We start from the raw sequence: 19,634 nt of genomic DNA on the forward strand, positions 1-19,634 counted from the left end.
TGATTAAAACAGCATATTCCATTTGCCTAAGACAATTTATTTCATATTGGCACATCAAAATATTGAAATACAAAGTTATCTTTACTCTACCCTTTTTATTCACTGCTGCTGAACCCACACCATTGTTCAAACCCGGAAAAAATAAAACAAACTTGGCACGAAATACTTAAAACAAAGGCTCATCAATATCCTCCAATTTGTCAACATCTCAATTACAGCACTGGAAAAAATGTAAATTTCATGTGCTCTAAACACTGAGAGGTCTATTCTCTTGCCAATTCACATGCGTAACTCCCATCAGCGTTAATGGGAGTTACACAAACCCATCAATAATAATAATACTTTGTACATATATTGTGCCTTTCATCTAAGGCTCTCGAAGTGCTCTGTGAACAAGGGGGCTGCTTCCTAGTCTTTACTCTGGCAAAACCCACAATGAAATACAAAGCAGCTTTTGACTCATCAGGTACAGAATTAGGGACCCCAAGCCTTATTATCAAGCCCAATCTTACTGATGGGAAGCCAGACACAAAGAGGGCCAGTTACTTCCCCAGAGTCCCAGTCTGCACCCTAATTTTATCCCTGAAAAACCAGATTTTTTTCTTCATTTTCATGTGACTAACAAGATAAACTCCCTTCCTTTAGCTGCTTTTAGCCAAAGAAATCAGAGTGAATTAGTCTGGTTCCTATTTATGTAGTTTACTGCTAGGCATGTGCTGTGTGGAAAAGATAGTAAGGTCAGGTTTCACATTTTATCAAGTTTGTTTCTTAGAATATTTTTAAAATTTGATTTTCCCCCCTCCTTTTGGTTTGCTGCACAAACACGGAGAAGGAAAAGATGACCTTTCACCTGTGTAACTGTAGCTCTTTCCCTATCAAGTCATAAAATAATGAGATATTTTTAAGTTCCAAAGTAAAGATGTGTATGACTCATTTTAGTAGAAATATTCCCCAAATTATAAAGCAACATAAATGCATATATTGTTTTACAGCATATGGCTATTAAAGTTTAATTTAAAATGTGTATGAAAACATTGTCTTTAGTACAATTCATCCCTATTTTTTCTGTTTATCATAATTTGTTTTGAAACTGAATCATTTTACAGTTTTCCATATGCCTGTTGTGCTAATAAATTCTGAATAAGCAAGAAAACTCTTTTCTAAACTAAAATGCTTGGTTTCCAATGAGACACTTTAATATGTTTAATACGAAGAACATAAATTTCCTTCGTAGGTTTCCCATTATACATCAACCCTAAGATTTAACCTAGGATAAGCATATGTGATTTCAGTCAATATCTCTGTTGACTTTGCCCTGAAGCAGATAATTAATCTTTCCCACAGAAAGCTACTCTGGACAATTTGGTGGGACAAAATACCTTGAAAACATATATAGAATACCCTTCAACATGTGTTTTGGAGTCACTGATGTGGTCAGCCAGGTAGGAAATGCTCCATGCCAAGAGAGCCTCCATTTTCTAGGAATCATAACTTTTTTTGTCCCTCACACTTTAATACAGTAAAACGACTGACTTCCTCGTACTCAAACACATAAGCTACCATGTCCATTCTTTAATCCCACGGAGATATGATTAAAGGAACAAAATCCTACAGGGATCAAATCCTTCAACGTGGCATCAGTGGGTGCAGCTACCCACAACACAGAGGTTTGTGCGTTATGGTTTTTACCCAATGTATCGGCCTCAGAGTTTTTCTCTTTCCAGACCAAAAACAAAAGCAAAAATAATAAGCCAGCAAAACTAACCAAAATGATAAAACTCTATGCCTTGGCCGTGGCCGCAGCTGTCCTGTGCTCCAAACCTCAGGGTCGTCCTTCTCTGCCTTCCCTTCTCTCTGGTCCTCTCCTGCTACCTTGCTGGCCATAACTCAACCAAGCCAACTGAACCAGTCAGTTTTAAATTTCAGTTGGGACCTTGGTGACCTGTTAATGAATCTACAGAGAGGAGAAAAACTCACAGTGTCGAGTTATGCCTGGTGTTGCTAGCTGACTTTGAGTCAGAAATGCTTGAAGCGTTAACGTAATTGCAAGAATGTGAAAAATGAAGCGCCAGGCTCCTGAGCAAAGTGAAAGGTCAAAGCGAGCCTCACACACAACAGTCTTTGGAAGATAGCCTCATTAGACCATTAAGCCTGCTTCTCCTTTCCCCCTCTCTCGTACCATGTTTAGGGTAATTTGCTTTTATTAATAAATACATTCCCTCCTTTGTGGCACAGTAATTTGGGGTGGAGAGGAAGGGCGGAGTCTTAGAAAGCTTTTCAGATTTAACCACACCAAGAAGTGCTTCTCCATGGCATGGAAACACAAGGAAGCCACTGCGTTGCAGATCTACTGAATGTATATACATTTCATCTTCAAAATGCCTTATAGTTTAGTTTTCTTACATACAATCTAAGTGGTCTAATAAAAACAGTATAGAAAGCCTAAACAGATACAGTTCACAAGTTCTTCCACAATTTACCATCTGATAGTATTCATTTCTGTGTTAGTTGCAACTTGCTTAAACCTAGATTCTAAGTTGGACCCATTCATAAGTTAATGGCATCCTAGAAGGGACACTTTTCTAGACTCTTCTAGAATACTAGGAATCCAAAATCCATGGCCAGGAACTTGGAGGAGTAAAGGCACTCGCCCTGCATCAACCACCCTTTTCTAAATGGCATGTATGACTACAGCTCAAGCTGTTAAACTGTCCTCCACTTGGAAGACTGTCTAATGCTTAAATATTGTGGCCATAAACACAGTCATAATAGAGATGAAATAGACCTAGGAGATCAGACACCATCTAATGTAAAATATTAAAAAGTAAAATCTACACACTTTCCTGGCCCACATTCAATAATGCATCTTCTTTTAAATTATTATTTTAGCCACAGAAGAGTCATCCCTACCAACATATAATTGCTCTCTGTGTGACAGGTGAGTCTTAAATGGTAAAATTTATTCTAAATTACTCTAGGCTTCCTTGTCACCTGTAGTTGACGTTCCCCTTGCCTTCTGATTATTCTAATTTTTAGGATTTGTGACAAAAGTCACCACGTCAGCTGAATGGAAATGGGGACAAATAATCTAAGAATTTCAAAATCCACCTTCCCAAAATACAATTCCATATAAAATTCACACAGTACTTTGGAGCTAATAAGAATAGATTTTTGCATCATGTGTGCTTTAGAGGCAACATTGCCCGATTATAGAAAACCCTTATAGTTGATGTTACGAATAAAATATCCCATTTATAGTATAATTCAAACTACTGCATCATAGCAGCAAAGTAGATCTGCCATTCTATTCACTTACACACAGGAGTAAAGTGCAGATAACCAAATTTGTAAAAGAATTGGCAGAACTAATCAATTGTTATTGTAATGCCTGCTTAAAGATTAGACATCTCACTTTGGCCTTTTTTTTTTTTTTTTCTTGTAAGTAATGTAAGTTAAGGAAAGGAAATACTGTCTCCCTGAATAGCAGCTGATTACACTCCCTAACCTGCCACTCTCCTGTTTACAGGGAGGCAGATGTACCAATATCATAAAATACTGAAGTTATTTTAGTCATGCCCACTTTGCACAGGGAGAATGCTTGACCTTTTACCTTGCTCACTGCTGTTGTCTCCGCTCTGGGATGCATGGCCCCCACTAGAGGGCCCTGGGGTGCCTGCTGAGTGGGTGGAAGTTGCATCATCGTGGTCTCGCCAAGATGCAGGATTCTGATGTCAGGAGGCCAAGGAATTTTTCCACAGTTACCATTTCAGCCATAAATGAGGAATCAAGAGGAAAGGTGCAGAGAGAGACAAAAAATATGTACATATTAGTATTGGGGGAATTAGGCACATATAGATGCCATGTTACAGTATGTTGTCTTTTCAGCAATAGGTACCAAAAGAAAGAAAAGATGCTCTAAAATCATGATGAAGTGATGGTTACATCAGTGTACACATTTGCTAAAACCAACTGAAACAGATGCTTAAAACAGATTCATTTTATTATATACAAATTATACCTCAATAAAGTGAATTTTTAAAGTTAGGAAAAAAAAAAAACCTCCTTAAAAATCTAAAAGCCTGCTATCTTAATTAGGGCACACTCTTCCAAGAAATAGGTCCCAGTGCTCTTGGATACCAAATACTTCAGAACATTAACCTCTACAAAACTCTATGACTCCCTTAAAAAATTCACAGGCTGTAGAATGTATGGGACAGCCCTTCACATCAAATACACTGCCCTAAAACAGCCTGAACTAACTCTCAAAATCATCGTCAACTTATTACACAACCAACAGAGACAATAATATTAATCACTGCATCAATACCTTCTGCTTTAATTTGCACAAACAACAATCAGAAAATGAAACAACTATGAACTGTTACCCATCTAATAAGATGGATAAGACTTCCTTTTGAGCTGCATGGAAGGTTTAAAGTCACAGAGCAGTGCTTTTTCCTGGAAGAACTGCTTGTTTTAAAGGACACATAAGGTAAGCCGAGAGTTATAGCTCACGCTACTTTGCTGAGTGTATTCTTCTCCTGTTCCTCCTCCCCTTTCCTGATCATTCCCAATACCCTGCTGTTGCTTAAAGGAAAACAGGAATTCTAATGTACAGGAAGGACTTTATCAGCACCACATGAAGGCAGGCAAGAGATGGAATTTCCTCTGGCAGAAATGGAGAGTAGGAACAGCACATGAAACAGACCAGCCTTAAGGACAGAGCTGTACACTTGTCACCTGTATGCAATGACTTTAACTAAGCACACAGAGCTACTAGCAAGCAAATTTGTTCCGGGGTGCGGGGCAATACTTTGGGGGCAAAATAATCTAAAAAGCCCCATCAATCTCTCAAAGTACACTATTTCTTCTTCCTAGAATTGGTGACTAAGGACTCAGACTCACATGCCTGTAGGCAACATTTTGACCATCTGAAAACAACCCTGCCGTGTTGTCATTATATATAGTTTATCCAGAAAAAAATCAGTCTATCATTTTTCTCAACCTCAACCCTATAATGTACAAATAGAACATAAAACTTCACCAAAATAAAATCAAGAAACCAAGGTGAGACAAAATAGGGAGCGAGTCTCATTTGGAAGAAGAACAACAACAAAAAACATGTTTGCCTCTACAGATCTGCTACAAACCACTGTAAATTAATATTTAGCATTTTTGATAGATGGTGAAATGACCCAAAGCTCTAGAGATTAATAACACCTCTATCAAATAATGCTGCTGACACTGCTATCATGCAAGCCATTGATTCAGAGGGAAAACCTTAAGCAGAAATTTTGTGATTATGAATATGGCACAGGTATAGATCTCTAAAGTAAGGATACGTTTTCGAAAGTAGATTAGGGAAGAAAGTCGAGCAGAATAAAATGAAAACCAAGGTTCTCTGCTGCCTGTATGAAGACAAAGTCGTGCCTGTGACATCTCTTTTTGTCTAAATTAGAAACCCCGCCAATAGTTTCAAGCTAAAAGCAAACAGAATACAGGGACTCTTCAAGATTTGCAACCTTTTCGCATCAGCTGTTTGCCGATGGTAATCAGATAAAGAGCTAGAAGAAAAGAAAGAAAGAAAGAAAGAAGGAAAGAAAGGAAGGAAGAAGGAAAGGAAGGAAGAAAGAAACAAAGAATAGCATGGTGTGAGTTTAGTCCTGCAACAACACTGGCTAGAGCCTTCTTTTAGAAAATGCAATTACTGCAACACAGTCACCTAAGATAAACTTTTCAGCGTACACAGCAAGTGATGTAAATTGTATGCACCGCAGGCTTTTTATTAAGCTGGCTGCTATAAAAGCTCCTTACCCCTCATGAAAATTACAGTAATTAACCACTAACACCTCAACTATGTTTTAAGGCAAATGTCATCTAATAGCTATTTATAATCGTTCAAATGAAGGTCCAGCGAGTCTTTCTGTTTGGGAGCGAGAATGATTTAAAGGGATCACTCAGAAGGACTTCCTGCAATGGAAAGCACTGGTCTGTCCCCATCAGTCAAACCTGTACTGAGTTTTAAAGTCAGGCCTCACTAGTTTATAATTCAGTTGATTTCCTTCCCTGGTTTTCTGGAGGAGGTGGTCTCTAAGCCAAAGGGGTGAAAAATAGGCCACGTAACCAAATATTACTTTTAGAGCAGCCGGTTCCTCCAAACAAGTTGGGTCTTGGGCTTTCAGCCCAGTCCTGAAATTTGCTCAAGTTCACCATCTAACCCACCATGCCCCCGTCTCTTCCGCTTCATCTCCCTCACATCCTCAAAGATGCTGTCCTACAAAAGTGTCACAAGATGTTTATTTCCATAGAGTGTCTCAAGGTTTATGTTCTAGGTTGAGAGACTGACACAAGCTAGTACCAGGATATTCATCTAACTTGAAAGTAGGAAAAACAGCTGAATGCCTCTGAGGTTTCAAGGTTGAAGAGTTATCCCACAGTTTTCTGTACTCAGCTACACCCTGGTGACTTGATCAAAGACACATATTGATAATCTGGCCAATAAAAAACTGCTACCTCCTCCATAAAATAACTTTAGAAGCAACATGGATAGATACAATATAGTCCTTTACCCATAACACTGGTTTGTTCTCAGACTGAAATATTTGTTTGTATCACAACTCCGTTCTTCTTCTTCTTTTCCCTCCCTAGATAGTTTCCAAGTTTACATCTTTCAAGAATAACTGCCTGGCTTTCTGCCAAATTATATGCAGAAGTTTAGTGAATCTTGAAACCAAAGTGGCATATGAAAGCATGCAAAACACATGACGTACGTAGAAAAATAAAGGGGAATGCTTTCTGTGTGCATGTGTGTGGGTGAGTAGTCAGGTAGACGCATTCCACAATATACGTCCTGTTCTTCAGCCAAAAGTATCATGAAGACATCCGAGGGCAAGAAGGAAACATGCTTCTATTCCCAGAGGCTTTAATAATTAGGAGTCAAATATGGTACTCTTCTTGCTCTTACGTAATTGCGTTAAAGAGCGGTGTTAGCAGGAGGAAAGCAGTGAATACTGACTGGAGCACAATAGAAGGAGATGGAAAATAGATACAAGAAGCTAGGTCTCCAGGGGCAGTATTTTCTATTTGCTGGGTTACAGACTCACAGCTGATAATGCAAGTTGTAATTAATATAAAAGCAGGAGACAAGATGGGGAGAGCTTGTAGTAGCGGGGCCACAGGAGATCACTCCGCTGCTCTCCTCTGTTTCTCATTTACACACAGCTTTCCCTAGAAAACACAATTCTGCCAGTGTTTTCTCCCTTGAAAGTTAAAAAAAAATTGATTTAGCACCATCATTGAATTTTGCTAAATCTAGGAAAGAGCATAGAGAGGATAGGCATCTCTGGGCATAGAAAGCAAATCCTCCACGCGCCTCTTTTGTTGAGGTTGCAGATATGGTGGAAATTATAACGTTTTACACCATTATGGCATTTCTGTGGGGGGGCGGGGTGGGCGGGGCTGCCTATAGGACAATACTTAACAAGTCCCATTGAATTGGCGGGACCGTTGAAATGATTCCACACGGCTCATGGTTCTTCCGTTACAAAAAGACAATGGAGTAAAATGCGTAAGCATTTCTAAATAAATACAAAACCGAATGGGAAAGTAAAATGTATTAAGCTTCTAGGAGTAAAAAAAGAAGCTATACTACACACAAGTTTACCTAAAATAATCTGAAACTCGTCTTAGACCCCAAATGAAAAGGTGATGCAGTGGATGTGGTATAGGAGAAAAGAGCCTTAAATTGGAATTAAGACTCAAGGGTGCCACCTCCAACTGTCATGTGACCTCAGGTGATGAACTTCATTTTCCTGGGACTTGTTTCCTTTCTCTCTTTAAAATTAAGAAGTCAGACAAAATAATCCCTAAGGTCACTTCCACTTCTTATTTCTATTATTAAAGAATACTTAAAGCATTTGATTTTCTAGAACCTACACAACTAAAACACGATATATAACACCAAGCCAAAAAAAACCTACGAACTTGTTAAATACTGTAAAGTAATTCAGAATATGTACTTGTAGGTAGAAAGTAAGAATAAACATATATAAACATATTTTAATCAGCAAACGGAGCATGCAAAACTAGTTTGACTCGAGATGTTCACACAATAAAGGCAAGATATGCTTGTAACAGTACACATAATTCATGTAAGTTACAGATTTCCTATGACTTTAAGATGTTTTAACTCCTAATTAACATTGTGCAAAAATTATTTTTAAAAAGAAGAGAAAGACTCCTATCATGAGGTAGTCAAGCCTACAAAAGTTAAAAACGTTAATTGTACAGTTTGAAAAAAATGGTGGAATTTCAACTTTGGTATTCTAAAGTTGACATAAGAACTCAGGAGAACTGTGTGTGCTTTCAGAACATGGACTCACTCTTTAAAAATGTAAATAGAGCCGGGGTCTTTCCCTCATCTCCCTGCTTCCACCCTGTATTAAGCTTTGGGAATTAATATGTGGGCAACTCTCACGGAAGTGGCAGGTACTCTTTGCAAATGATTCCTCCTCCATCTAATGGAGCAACTTTTAGAGAAGACAGAAATTTATTGTTGGTGTGTTATCATGTTATAAAATGCCTCCTATAATTTTGAATTGTGTTGGGATACTGTATAGGACATTTAGCCTGAAAAAAATGGGAAAATGAATTTTTAATGCATCAAAGTTTTAATCTGATAGTGAATGTCTGTGGTTGTCAACTGCACCTTTGTTTAATTTCATCTCATCACAGTTTCTCTGAAAGCAGACTCCAACTGCACAACCTACATGATTTCACTAACAAAATTATTCTCGATGGGAAATTGACAGAAAGGCCATCAACCACCAGAAACTACACAACAGCAACAGAAACCCATGCCCCCAGCCAGGTCTCCTTGAGTTGGTAGACAGAACTCAGAGGTAGAACTTTCCCGGAACAGGTCCCCCGAGACCTTGGATAACACACCGTGAGGTCTGATCTTACACTAGAACGTAAGAAACTACCTGATAAAATAAATCATTCATATTATTAACGTTAGTCAAATCCCAATATTACCCCTTGATATTCTATGGACCAATCACTTAAACCTATCTCTCTCCTCGCTGCCCACTCCCGGCTGATTTTTCAGACACTTGCCTGAATTTTGTCAGAAGCAAGGTTCTAGGGATTCTTCCCTTTGACTTAACCCATTTTTTAAAACTGTACAGACAAATAAATTTGACATATTCAGAGATGCAAAAGAAAACAAGAGAATATTTTCATTTAAAGTACAGCTTTCAACGTAGAAATTAAAATAATTTTTCTTTTATTAGTCAGGTTATCAGAGCCATTCAATTTTCAGGCACCTGCCATTAACTGTTAGTAGATACAATTGTATTTTCTTCCCTATACTTAATTCATCCAAAAAATAAATAAATAAAATGTAGTTCCTTATGCACATTAATTAGGAATAACAATATTACTGTATGCACTTCAGGTGAATGGAGCTTAGGTCAGAGAATGTATTTCAAAAACAAATATAGTTCATTTATCTAAACATGATCTAAAGACATGTACTATCTTTATATGTATAAAGATATTACAGTGCAGACAAATAAAATACATCATTTGTCTGCACTAGATCTAAAGACCCGATCTAAAATTACGTAAAGTAGAAAATGTGGATAGCACCTATTATTCAGAAATAGTACAGACTAGGGAAAGCATGATCATGCCACAACAGTTTTCAAGTTGAAACTTTTTTTCAGGAATTGGTTACTTGACATGTTTATTTTAAACATAATAAATTTGAACGTCTGGGAAACTTAACATGAACTGCAGCTGGAAAATAGAGTTCTACTTCCTTTCACCATCATATTTTTTCTCCCTAATATCCCAAAGAATACTGTAATAGCTGTTTCCTACCTATAAAAATTACTCTTATGTTATAGTAAGAGTATAAAAGACTTTATAATATTAAAAATATTAGCAAGCATTCACTATGAATCTACTAAACATGACAAAATAGTAGCCAATGTTGCAAATTTTATTTTCTATTTAATTCCAAACTTCCTTTTATCAGTATGCCCATCATGTAAGTGTCAATAAGAAATGAACAAATTCAGTCTCTTCACTGAATTTAACATATGGAAGGTAAGACATTAGCGCTGCCTTCTTTTAATGCATCTATGTTACATCAGATTATTTATATAAAATTATGGAATGTGAAATCAGCATGACAACAGCCTGATTTACTAAGCAATAGTATGTAAAACTCATTCTTAAAAGTCAGCCAAAAATACTTGCTTTCAAGATATTTATATCAATTACTTTTACATATTTCTATTTTTAAAAATTTTAATTAAAAAATTGAAAGCTCTTTTGATACCTAATATTTTGCTCCTGACACTTCTCTCTCTGCTTTCCACTACGCAGAATCACACACTTGTTCTTTCTTTTCTCTCTTTCACTCTCTCTCTCCCTGCCCGCTCCTTCCTTAAACACGCACACACACACACACACACACTCACACAAAGTAGCTTGATACCACTTAATAAGGATAGAGGTGTATGTGTTTTGGGGGTGTCAAACAGCTGTCACAAACTGTCACCTCCAGAAGAGAAACCTTGGCACACAACAAATTAAACTACACTTCTTTTTTAGCTGTCATTATTCATAGCCAATAAATTGAAATGCTCTCAGCATTTCATGTGCAAATAAAACCACGAGGAAGCCAGTAGATCAGAATAGTGGGCCAACAGATAAAACAGAGAAAACAACACGCTGTCTTGGTCCTTCTGAAGTGGCTCATCATCACCCCTGCACTAGCGTGCACCAAATGAGATCCAGCCTGGGGCAATGTATTAAATATGCATATCAAAGCAAATGAAAAAGTAAACCTGGAGATTCAAATTGGATATACATTTAACATGCTGAAAATGTCCCACTCTACCACTTTTCAGGTAGTGGGTCTGAGGTCTTTTCACTTTTTTTGTGGCTGGGGGGTTAAAGGAGGAGGGCAAGCTTGCAGAAGAGGCTGAAGCGTAAGAGGATTCACTTTGTAGGGGGAGGCTTGGGAATGAATACATTCCATATACCTATGGTACAGAAGTATCAAAAACAGTAAAAACTCTCCAAGGTTTCCTCTCACCTCCTGCATAAAATTCAAGTCCATGGCAAACTTCGCCATTTCCCACTCGGTTTGCTGGTGGAACAAATTATTGCTTCCTTTCAAAACAAATAGCAGGGGGCTAAAGTAAAAATGTTATAGTGCAGACTCTAGGAAATAAAAGGTTTTAAATTATGATGCCCAATGAGGTGGCAAGACCTCATGGGTTCAAAATAAATCAGTTGTCATATTTACTTGATTGGGGGCTTCAAAGAGAAGCAACAAATGTTTCAGTTGATTCTTTTATTCAAAGATGATGATTGTTACATTATTAAAGCACTCTCTTCCTAGGTACAACTTCTTTCTTGAGTGTAATTTAATATTACAATAGTTCCATAAATTGGCATTGTCTATCAGCCAATACTATAAACAGCCTAGTTTACATTATCTCTTCTATGTAAACATCAGCATGCTCTAGTTCCATACATCCACTTGAAAAAACAATTGCCAAGAAACTGTTTTAGAAAACCAAGTAGTCAAGACCCCTAGAAATGGCACAAGAAAAGCTTTTGGCTGCAGACAACTGTGAACTTCTCATCCTACAAAACCATGTAACTAGATTTCTTCCCATTCCCCCTAATAGTGCAAAATGCATATGAATATAGAAACAGGAAACAATGAAAATAAACAAGTAAATGACAACAACAACACTTTGAACAGAGTGTCACGCCTTGCAGACCACAACCACACATCATATAGCAAATAAACTTTCCATAGCTGCTTGCTGCACCCGTTTGATTTCAGAGAACACACTCAATATACAAAAGAGCTCCCCAATGTTTCCTCCGTCATGACGGGAAAAGACAAGAGGAAAGGTAAGCATGGGAGCTTTCAACATCACAGTATTTATTCTGTCTCAGAACTGGACTTCAGGACTGAGGTTTTCTTTTCTTCTTTCTTTATTTCTTCCTTTCTTTCTTTCTTTTCTCCTTTCTTCCTTTCTTTCTTTCTAACTTTTGTCCTTAGGCTGTATGGTTTTCCATACAGCACAAAGGCTAATAATTAAAATCTGTGACTGTACATTTTCAAAACCTTTGGAGAAGGCGGGGGAGAAACTTATCCTCAAGGCATCTCAACTCTTTCCTCTTAACACCCAGGGCTGGGGGGTGACGGTGGTGATACAAACTGCCTTCAAGCCTCGATGCCCATTTAACTCCACGGAGTGTTAAATTAATATTTCAGGCACCAAGTTAGTAGACTATAGCCTATATCATTTAGGTTGTGAGTTCAATCGACTATAATCTATAGACACCCTCTCCCCCACCCCCAGGCTTGGGTTCCTATAAATAAACTGCTGTTCACACCCACTCTTTAACCTCGCCACTCCTGCCTTTCCTACCAGCTGCAATCTTTCTTCTCTTTGCTTCTTTTTCAAATTTTCAGTCTCACTACATATGCTTTTTTTTTTTTTTTTGCATCAGACTCACTAGATCGGTTCCAAAATAGGATTAAAAACAGAGAGAATAGAAAGAAATCTCCGTTCCTGGCCTGACACACACAGTCCCTCCTTACTCTACTCTCCGTCCTCATTCACCAACTGCTTGTGTTAAAATTCAACCACTAACCTATGGTTACTCAATCACAATTCCCTTCAGCTTTCTGTAATACATTGTTAATATTTGTTTCATCAAGGCTACTGCCTTTTATTATGAAGATGCCTCACGCACTTGGCAATAAGTCCATATACTGACAGTAAGTTTCTATGCGGCAAAAGATCAGAAAACTATAATGTGTTCACTCCTTTTATTTCGAATGCAATGCAAGATTGCCAGTAATTCTCAGAATTGTCATCTCTGCAAGAGACTGAGAAATCAGCCCTCGCTCCCCAATTCTATTTTCCTTCAGTCCTCTCTTTCCCCCATCCTGTCCAGCTAGCTTTCTTGCCTCTTTCTCCCTGCTGCAATGATTACAGAGTTGAGAAAGCAGAAAAGGCAGTGGTCACCATATCAAACAGACGACTTGCTAACACTCAAGTCACCAAATCCAGGAAACTTTACACATTAAGAGCACAAATCACTCTATCGACTCCCTGGTTTTTTTTGGTTCTCAACATAAATAAGGAGGGGGTCCAAGAAAGGGGAAATGGAGATGAAAGGTATGGCAGAAGTAGTGAGAAAGGGAGAAAAAGACCCCCAGAGAGACCAGATTATTTAAAAAGAAAACTCAGTCAGTGGAGCTAGAGGTTACAACAAATTTTTCAAAAATGCTTTGCCCCGTGGTCTTAAAAGAATGCCAAAGGCTCACAGACTTACATGGTCAGCGAGATTTGTGGAGGAGCCTGAAAGTTCTTCGTGATCTGACTTGGAGCTGCCGTCTCTTTCATCAATGACGAGGTCTATAGGCATTTTCCCCTTCAAACAGCTAATGTACCGGTGGCAGAAGTTATCACACAGTTCGTGGACCTAGAAGGAGGGTCAAGGCGGAGGGTTCAGTTTGTATTGTTGTTGTTGTGGTCATGGTTTTGTTTCATTTTTAAAGGGAAAAAATATCAGGTTGCAAGGTTTGGAAAGAGCAACAGTGCTATGTCTTCCAAACTAACTCTAATTAATGGGTGTAATAGTTGAAGGCGAGGAAACAATAGAGCAATTGTTGTAGCAGATATTATTCTCCAGAGACTTCCCTGAGCAACAAGTTACAATGAAGGGAGAGAAACAGGACTGGAAATAACTGGGTTCAGACTGGGAAAATCCGATTTGATGATAACATCAAAATGCTAGAACGCTGGAACTGGGAACAGCATTAGCACTTGCGATTCAATAAGCTAGGAATTTTGTATGTTTCCAGGGGAAAGTGATTGAGCTGCAGAGCAATGTAAAGACAACCCAGCGAGGATGATTCCCTCTGCCAGCACCTAATGCACGCTCTGGGCCTAATAGAGACGCAAGCAGGCTGAATGTCCAGTAACACAAATGGTTTGCTGCATTTCAAAATAATCCTGAACGCCTGGGGAAAAGGGGGGAGGCGGCTACTTTAAAAGACAGGGCTGTCCTAATTCACCCATCCTCTGAGCCCCTGGGTTGAGGAGCAATGTGAAGGAAGTACGTGGTAACAAGTTGCTCAGAATCTCTCCAGGTACTCAATCCCTCAGACTGGAGGTTTGTTAAAAACATCCCAACTCAACCAGGAGAGGGAAGTGACCAAATCAAAGTGGGGAGTGTCATTTCCTGCTTACCTTTTCTAACTCCAAAAGATGAAACCTTAGTACTTGTATTGCTTGTATCATCTGGAAGAAAAGTTTAGAGTGCGGAGTTAAGGCTCTGTGACTCCTGTGATCGGAGGTTTCTAGTGGGGGATGGTGAGGGAATGGGGCTGGGAGAAGACACAGGCAAGTGGCCAGGCAAAGCCCACACATCAAGAAATCGTCAGAAAAACCAAGTGATTACTGATCATCTCTGCCTCATTGGCTACGGGGTAGGAATCTGACTCAACCTATGCCGAAGCATTTAATATCTTTACCCCTCACGTTTCCTGAGCTATTTACAAGCACTGCTTTCCTAGGGATAGGCCTTCTTTCTCCGCCTCAGTCCTCTTTAACGTCGCCTCTCTCGACCTCAGACCAAAATAAAAAAAAAAAAAAGAAGAAGAAGAAGAAGAAAGAAAGGAAGGAAGGAAGAAAAAAGTCGCTTCTTTGGAGAGAGAAAGCTTTTTAGAACAGCACACCCTGCGAAATCCGTCCTTACTAAAGAAGGAAATATTCAAGAAGAATGGTGAGGCAGGGCCTTTGAAAGCGGATTTAAGTACTTTTAATATTGAAATCGTGCAAATTAGCAAAAGAATCGCACCTAAAAGTGGCCTGCGCTGGCCTGCCCCTCACCCCCCCCGCCCACCTCCGCGGCCCGCCCTCCGCCGCGCCGGCGGTGACTTCCTTCGGGTTAGCTGCCCGGGGCTCGGCCGCCTGCCCCGGCAAACAGAGGAAATCACTCACTTCTCGCCGCCTCACTCCCGGGGCCGAGACCTGGGGCGCATCCCCTGCTCTCGCTCTCGGCGCCGCGTCCCCGCTCGCTGCCTCCCTGGGCTCTGCTCGCCCTGACGTCCAACCCGCCCCTCACTCCCAGCTCCCCGGCAGGGGCTCTAAGCTCTTCTCTTCCTCCCCGTCGCTCTGGAGCTTCCAAAGAGGGCTCTGCTCGAACTCCCCGGAGCTCCGGGGAAAAGCGGGTGCTTCTGGGCAAGGAAAGGGGCCCAGGCTGGGGAAAGGCAAGAAACAGTGAGCCTTACCAAATTGTCCAGCTCTGGATTTGAGGAAAAAAGTGGCTTTTCGGCGCGAACCTATAGGAAGCAGGGAAAAGTCAGCATGAATTACCACTCCATTTAAAAGAAGAAAAACCCTGTCACCGACTAAACCTTAGTGTGTGAGTGGGGATGGTGGAGGGGCAGTGGCGGAGACGAGGAGAGGGGCTTTGGTAAAATACATGAAACAAACTAGTGCCTTCAGTCAGTGGGGTCGGTTGAAAAAGAATCAGGGCCTCCTAGTTCTGGCCCCATTTAGGGGTACCTGGAACCTCTGAGCTGTAGCCGAGAACTCAGGGCCGTTCTCTGGGTCCAAGTACCCCCTTATCCTGCCATCCGCGGGGCTCTGGTTCGCAGCCTCCCTCACCTCCGCGCCGGCGCCGACAGCCCCGAAAGGCGCCCAGCTTCCTTCCCTCCCGGGCACCCTCGGGGCCCTCAAAGCCCCAATCCCCAATTCTTGTTCAAGTAGCTGCAGGCGGGGGAAAAGGCCAAGCCCCAGATTAGGAGCAGGTCAACTTTAATTCGAGGGTCGAGCCCCTGTATTCCTGGCTGGGGGGAAAAAACAAACACCCATATTTATCTCTTCTTCCAATTTGCCTCCAGGCTCAAGGATGGGGAGGAGGTGTAGAGCGAGGACTGGGCCGGAGGAACAGATCGGGTGTCCCTGCCTCTTCCTTCTCTTTCAAGTAAAGCTCTGAGGAAAGGGGAGGGGGAGTGAGGGGCTGCAGGAGGGTGAGTGGGTCAAGAAGGTTGGACCTGCTTGGCGAAGACCGCGATGTCCTCGTTGAAGGAGTCGGAGGAGCAGACGTCCCCGCCGGCCACTCCGGGTTCCCGGGGAGTGCAGGTCGCCAGCTCGCACTTCTCAAAGACCAGAGCTAACAGAGGAAACAACGGGTGCCTAACGGGCAGCGCCACGCAGAGACACACACACGGAGACGGGGTGCAGAGGGGAAGGAGCAAGAACTGTAATCAACAAGTTTGGAGGGTTCGGATTCCTTCCTTTCTACCACAGGCACGCATCATACTTTACAACCCTTCCTCAGCCAGCCGAGCCTGGGCCAGAAACAGAAAGGAAAAACGGCCTGGCCCTTTCCCTCTGCTCAGGACTCCCTCAGATCTGGTCGGAGAAGCCCCTGGCCAGTTAGCCCGCCAAGTAAAAAGAGCCTCGGTTCCAACGTAATGAAACAGCCAAGATGCTCAGGCAGTCCGGAGCCCGGTGTTGATCCAGACCCACTCCCCACACGACAGAGGCCGCCCAACCAAACCCTGAGACCCAGCCCTGACCTCCCAAGAGAGGAACACTCCGTGAAATCCAAAACTGCTTTAACTCCGCATTTTAATGGGCATTTCAGAGGAGGCCCAAGGCTCACCTACACACACCCCCTAAGTGATATTTTCCTCAATCTAACCTCTCCACCCCCTTGCCTTATAAACTTGTTTGCTCCACTTCTAGTAAAGCCCGGGTGAGGGGACCAAAATAATAGGAATGGTACACGCCGAGAGCTTCCTTTCAAAGACCACATTTCTCCAGCTGGCGAAAATAAATAAATCGAGTGTTAAAACTTGGAAGTGTGCGTGTGCGCCTGTCCTTTGTGTTCCTCCGGGCGGTTGAGCTACACCTCGGGATGCTTGCGGCCTCCGCCTTCAGGCGCAGTTGCTGTTTACCGACACTGTCCCCTCCCCTCGGCATCCCGCAGCCTTCCCCACCTACCCTCAGCTGGGAGGGCCCGAGTGGTACACGTTGGGGCCGTGCACCCCCATCCCTCCCCGAGTTCTCTCAGAATTTAAAATAATTTCCAGCCATCTCCCTTACTCCCCCCAAGAGCTGTTCTGTGCAAGCAGCAGCCCCTTCCACCCCGCTGCACTTCAAGGTCTGCCCCCTTTATTTACAGAGAATTAAGAAGAGGGTGATTAGGACTTCCTGGCCGACAGAAGCAGCCCTGATCCCAGCTCCAACTGCATTTAGTGACTCCCAGACTCTCGGTAGGAAACAGAAAAGAAAAAAAAGTTGCTCCTCATCGGCAGGAAACTTTCTCCTTCGTCAGGGCCTCTGTTAGGGGGCCTGGAAGGACCAGCTCTGCGTCCTTTGGCCAGGAATCCCGTCCTTGGGGAGAAGGCCCTGGCCACATTCTGAGGACTCAGTCACTCCCGGCTCTGGGGTCCGGAGTGACGGGGCCGTGGCGGTGGAGGAAGCCAAATCTTCCCCAGGACTTACACGCAAGGGGCAGAAGAGCAGGCCCCCTTCCCTGTCCTTTCCTAAGGCCAGCGGTTTCCGCCCCCCTACCCTAAGGAGAAATAACTCCCCACTTGGTCGTCCACCCCCTCATCCCCCCCCCCCACAGAGACAAACACACACTCACACTCGCACTCACACAGTACGCTGGGTCGGGAGGGGGTGGAGGTTGGTTTACCCATAGATCGCGTCCTTGTCCCGCTTCAAGGCGTCGTTGACAGCGGATCCCATGCTGGCCGGCATGACATTGGGGTGCGGGGCGTGCGCGCCGTAGTGCTGCGTGGCGTGGAGCGGCGGCCCGTGGTTCAGGTGGTGAACCGGTGGGATCGGCCGCGGCGCGTGAGGGTCTCCGTACATGGAAGCAGGCACCCCTACTCCGTCCATCCCGCCGTAATGGGGCAGCTCATCGTACTGTCAGAACCCGGCAAAGGGGCGGGGGGCGCGGGAGGTGAGAGAGAGCGAGGAGAGCCGAGGGAGGGTAGGAAAAGAAGCAGGGAGAAGAGAGAGAGGAGAGAAGTGGGGAAGGAATAGAGGCGGGAGAGAGGGAGAAGGCCAAGGGAAGAAGAGAGAGGAGGAGGAGGGGGCGGCGGGGAGGGGGGGGGAGGCAGGAGAGAAAGAGGGAGGAAAATACAAATAAAAACAAAGTCAGAAAGGAGAAAAGTACCGAGCACGAGTCGAACACACAGAAACCAAACCAGCCGAAACAACGGAGTTGAAAGTTGGGGAGGGGGGTGTTTTTAAATTTAAAAGATGAAAAAGTATGAACCGAGAGCAGCGTTTAGAGTAGGGAGAGGGGGCGGTGAGGCCGGGGATTGAGGGGGCGCCGGGAGGTCCCGCTCGGGCGGGAGGCAGCAGAACCGTAGCAAGCCAACCGAGGGAGAAGTGGAGTTAGTGTGAGGAGGAAGCCCCGGATCCCACCCCTAACCCCCCTTCGCCTCCTCCAGAGGATCCAATAAATCAAAAGGCGAAATGAAACAAAATAAAGAGAAGAAAAACGCTAATAATCAGGATGAGAACGCCGAGGACGAGGGAAGGCTGGGGCCAGTGCCTCCCCGGGGGCAGGGAGCAGAGGGTGGGGGTGGGGTGGGGGGGAATAACGTGAAAGTTACCAGAAACATTATTTAGCAGCGGATTCCCTGCGTCCTTGTCAATTTCAGAGACAAAACAAGCAGCCCAGGCTAGTCTAGGCGGCGGCGCAGCGGCTGCGGCAGCGCGGCCCCAGCGGCGGCCCCGGCGGCGGCGGCGGCTCCTACGCAGCCGGTGCCCGCCCCGAGCCGCGGGAGCAGCGGCAGCAGCGGCGCAGCAGCGGCAGCGGCGGCAGCAGGAGAACCGGGGGAATCGCGCTGCTGGGGTAAAAGCTGGAGCGAGGCGAAAGCGTGTAACAATTGCACTCGCACACACACACAGACACACACACACACCACTCACACGCACTCGCCGCCCGCCCGCTCGCACAGCGTTGAAACACGCGCGCCCAGACACGCACACACGCACGCACACACACTCGCACACACGCAGAGGCACGGGGGGGAAAAGAAGCCGATGAATAATTTTGCTGCTATTTTTTTAAATACTGGCCGCCATCATCAAGCAGCGAGCAGCAGCAGCAGCGTTGAAGGGAGAGGAGGCATCGGGACAGGCCCCTCTTAGGAGAGGATTTATATCTAGGTAAGTGTTGGAGATTTAAACCTACCCTTTGCGCCATCAGTCTGCGCTCCAATAAACTCCTGGATGTGTCGTATATTTAATATCCCAGTCCGGATAAGAAAGTGATCTAGGCTGAAGATTCCTTTTTTTTTTTTTTTTTTTCCAAACCAAGGAGACTTCTCCCAGTTTTCCAATATGTTATTTTTAGGGGGGGAAAAAAAAAGCCCAGGCAAGACAACGAAGAGTTTTTTTTTTTCCTGTGATATTTCTTCTTTTTCTCTTTTTTCCTCTTCTTCCTCCTCCTCCTGATCTTCCTCCTCCTCCTCCACCTCCTCCTCCTCCCCCCTCCCCTCCTCCTCCTCTTCGGTCCTCCTTTCCCCCTCTTTCTCTTCTCTTCCC

The 19,634-nt window shown here is 43.3% G+C and overlaps 1 protein-coding gene across 6 annotated transcripts in view; it reads right to left on the bottom strand.

Moving 5' to 3' along the window:
• Window positions 1-19,541, bottom strand: part of MEIS2 (Meis homeobox 2) — a 199,154-nt gene extending 179,613 nt beyond the window's left edge. For 4 of the 6 annotated variants that reach the window (XM_082385004.1, XM_082385002.1, XM_082385005.1 and 1 more), the window contains exons 1-7: window positions 19,282-19,541; window positions 17,767-17,999; window positions 16,112-16,253; window positions 15,344-15,394; window positions 14,301-14,351; window positions 13,381-13,530; window positions 3,611-3,725 (exon numbers count right to left, since the gene is read on the bottom strand). In XM_082385004.1, coding sequence (XP_082241130.1) covers window positions 3,611-3,725; window positions 13,381-13,530; window positions 14,301-14,351; window positions 15,344-15,394; window positions 16,112-16,253; window positions 17,767-17,999; window positions 19,282-19,293 — 754 coding nt within the window. In that variant the 5' untranslated portion in view covers window positions 19,294-19,541. The other 2 variants (XM_082385003.1, XM_082385007.1) reach the window with 2 other exon arrangements.
• Between the last annotated feature and the right edge of the window lie 93 nt (window positions 19,542-19,634).

Source organism: Balaenoptera borealis (genome assembly GCF_965194805.1).
Source record: "Balaenoptera borealis genome assembly, chromosome: 3".
Taxonomy (NCBI): Eukaryota; Metazoa; Chordata; class Mammalia; order Artiodactyla; family Balaenopteridae; genus Balaenoptera; species Balaenoptera borealis.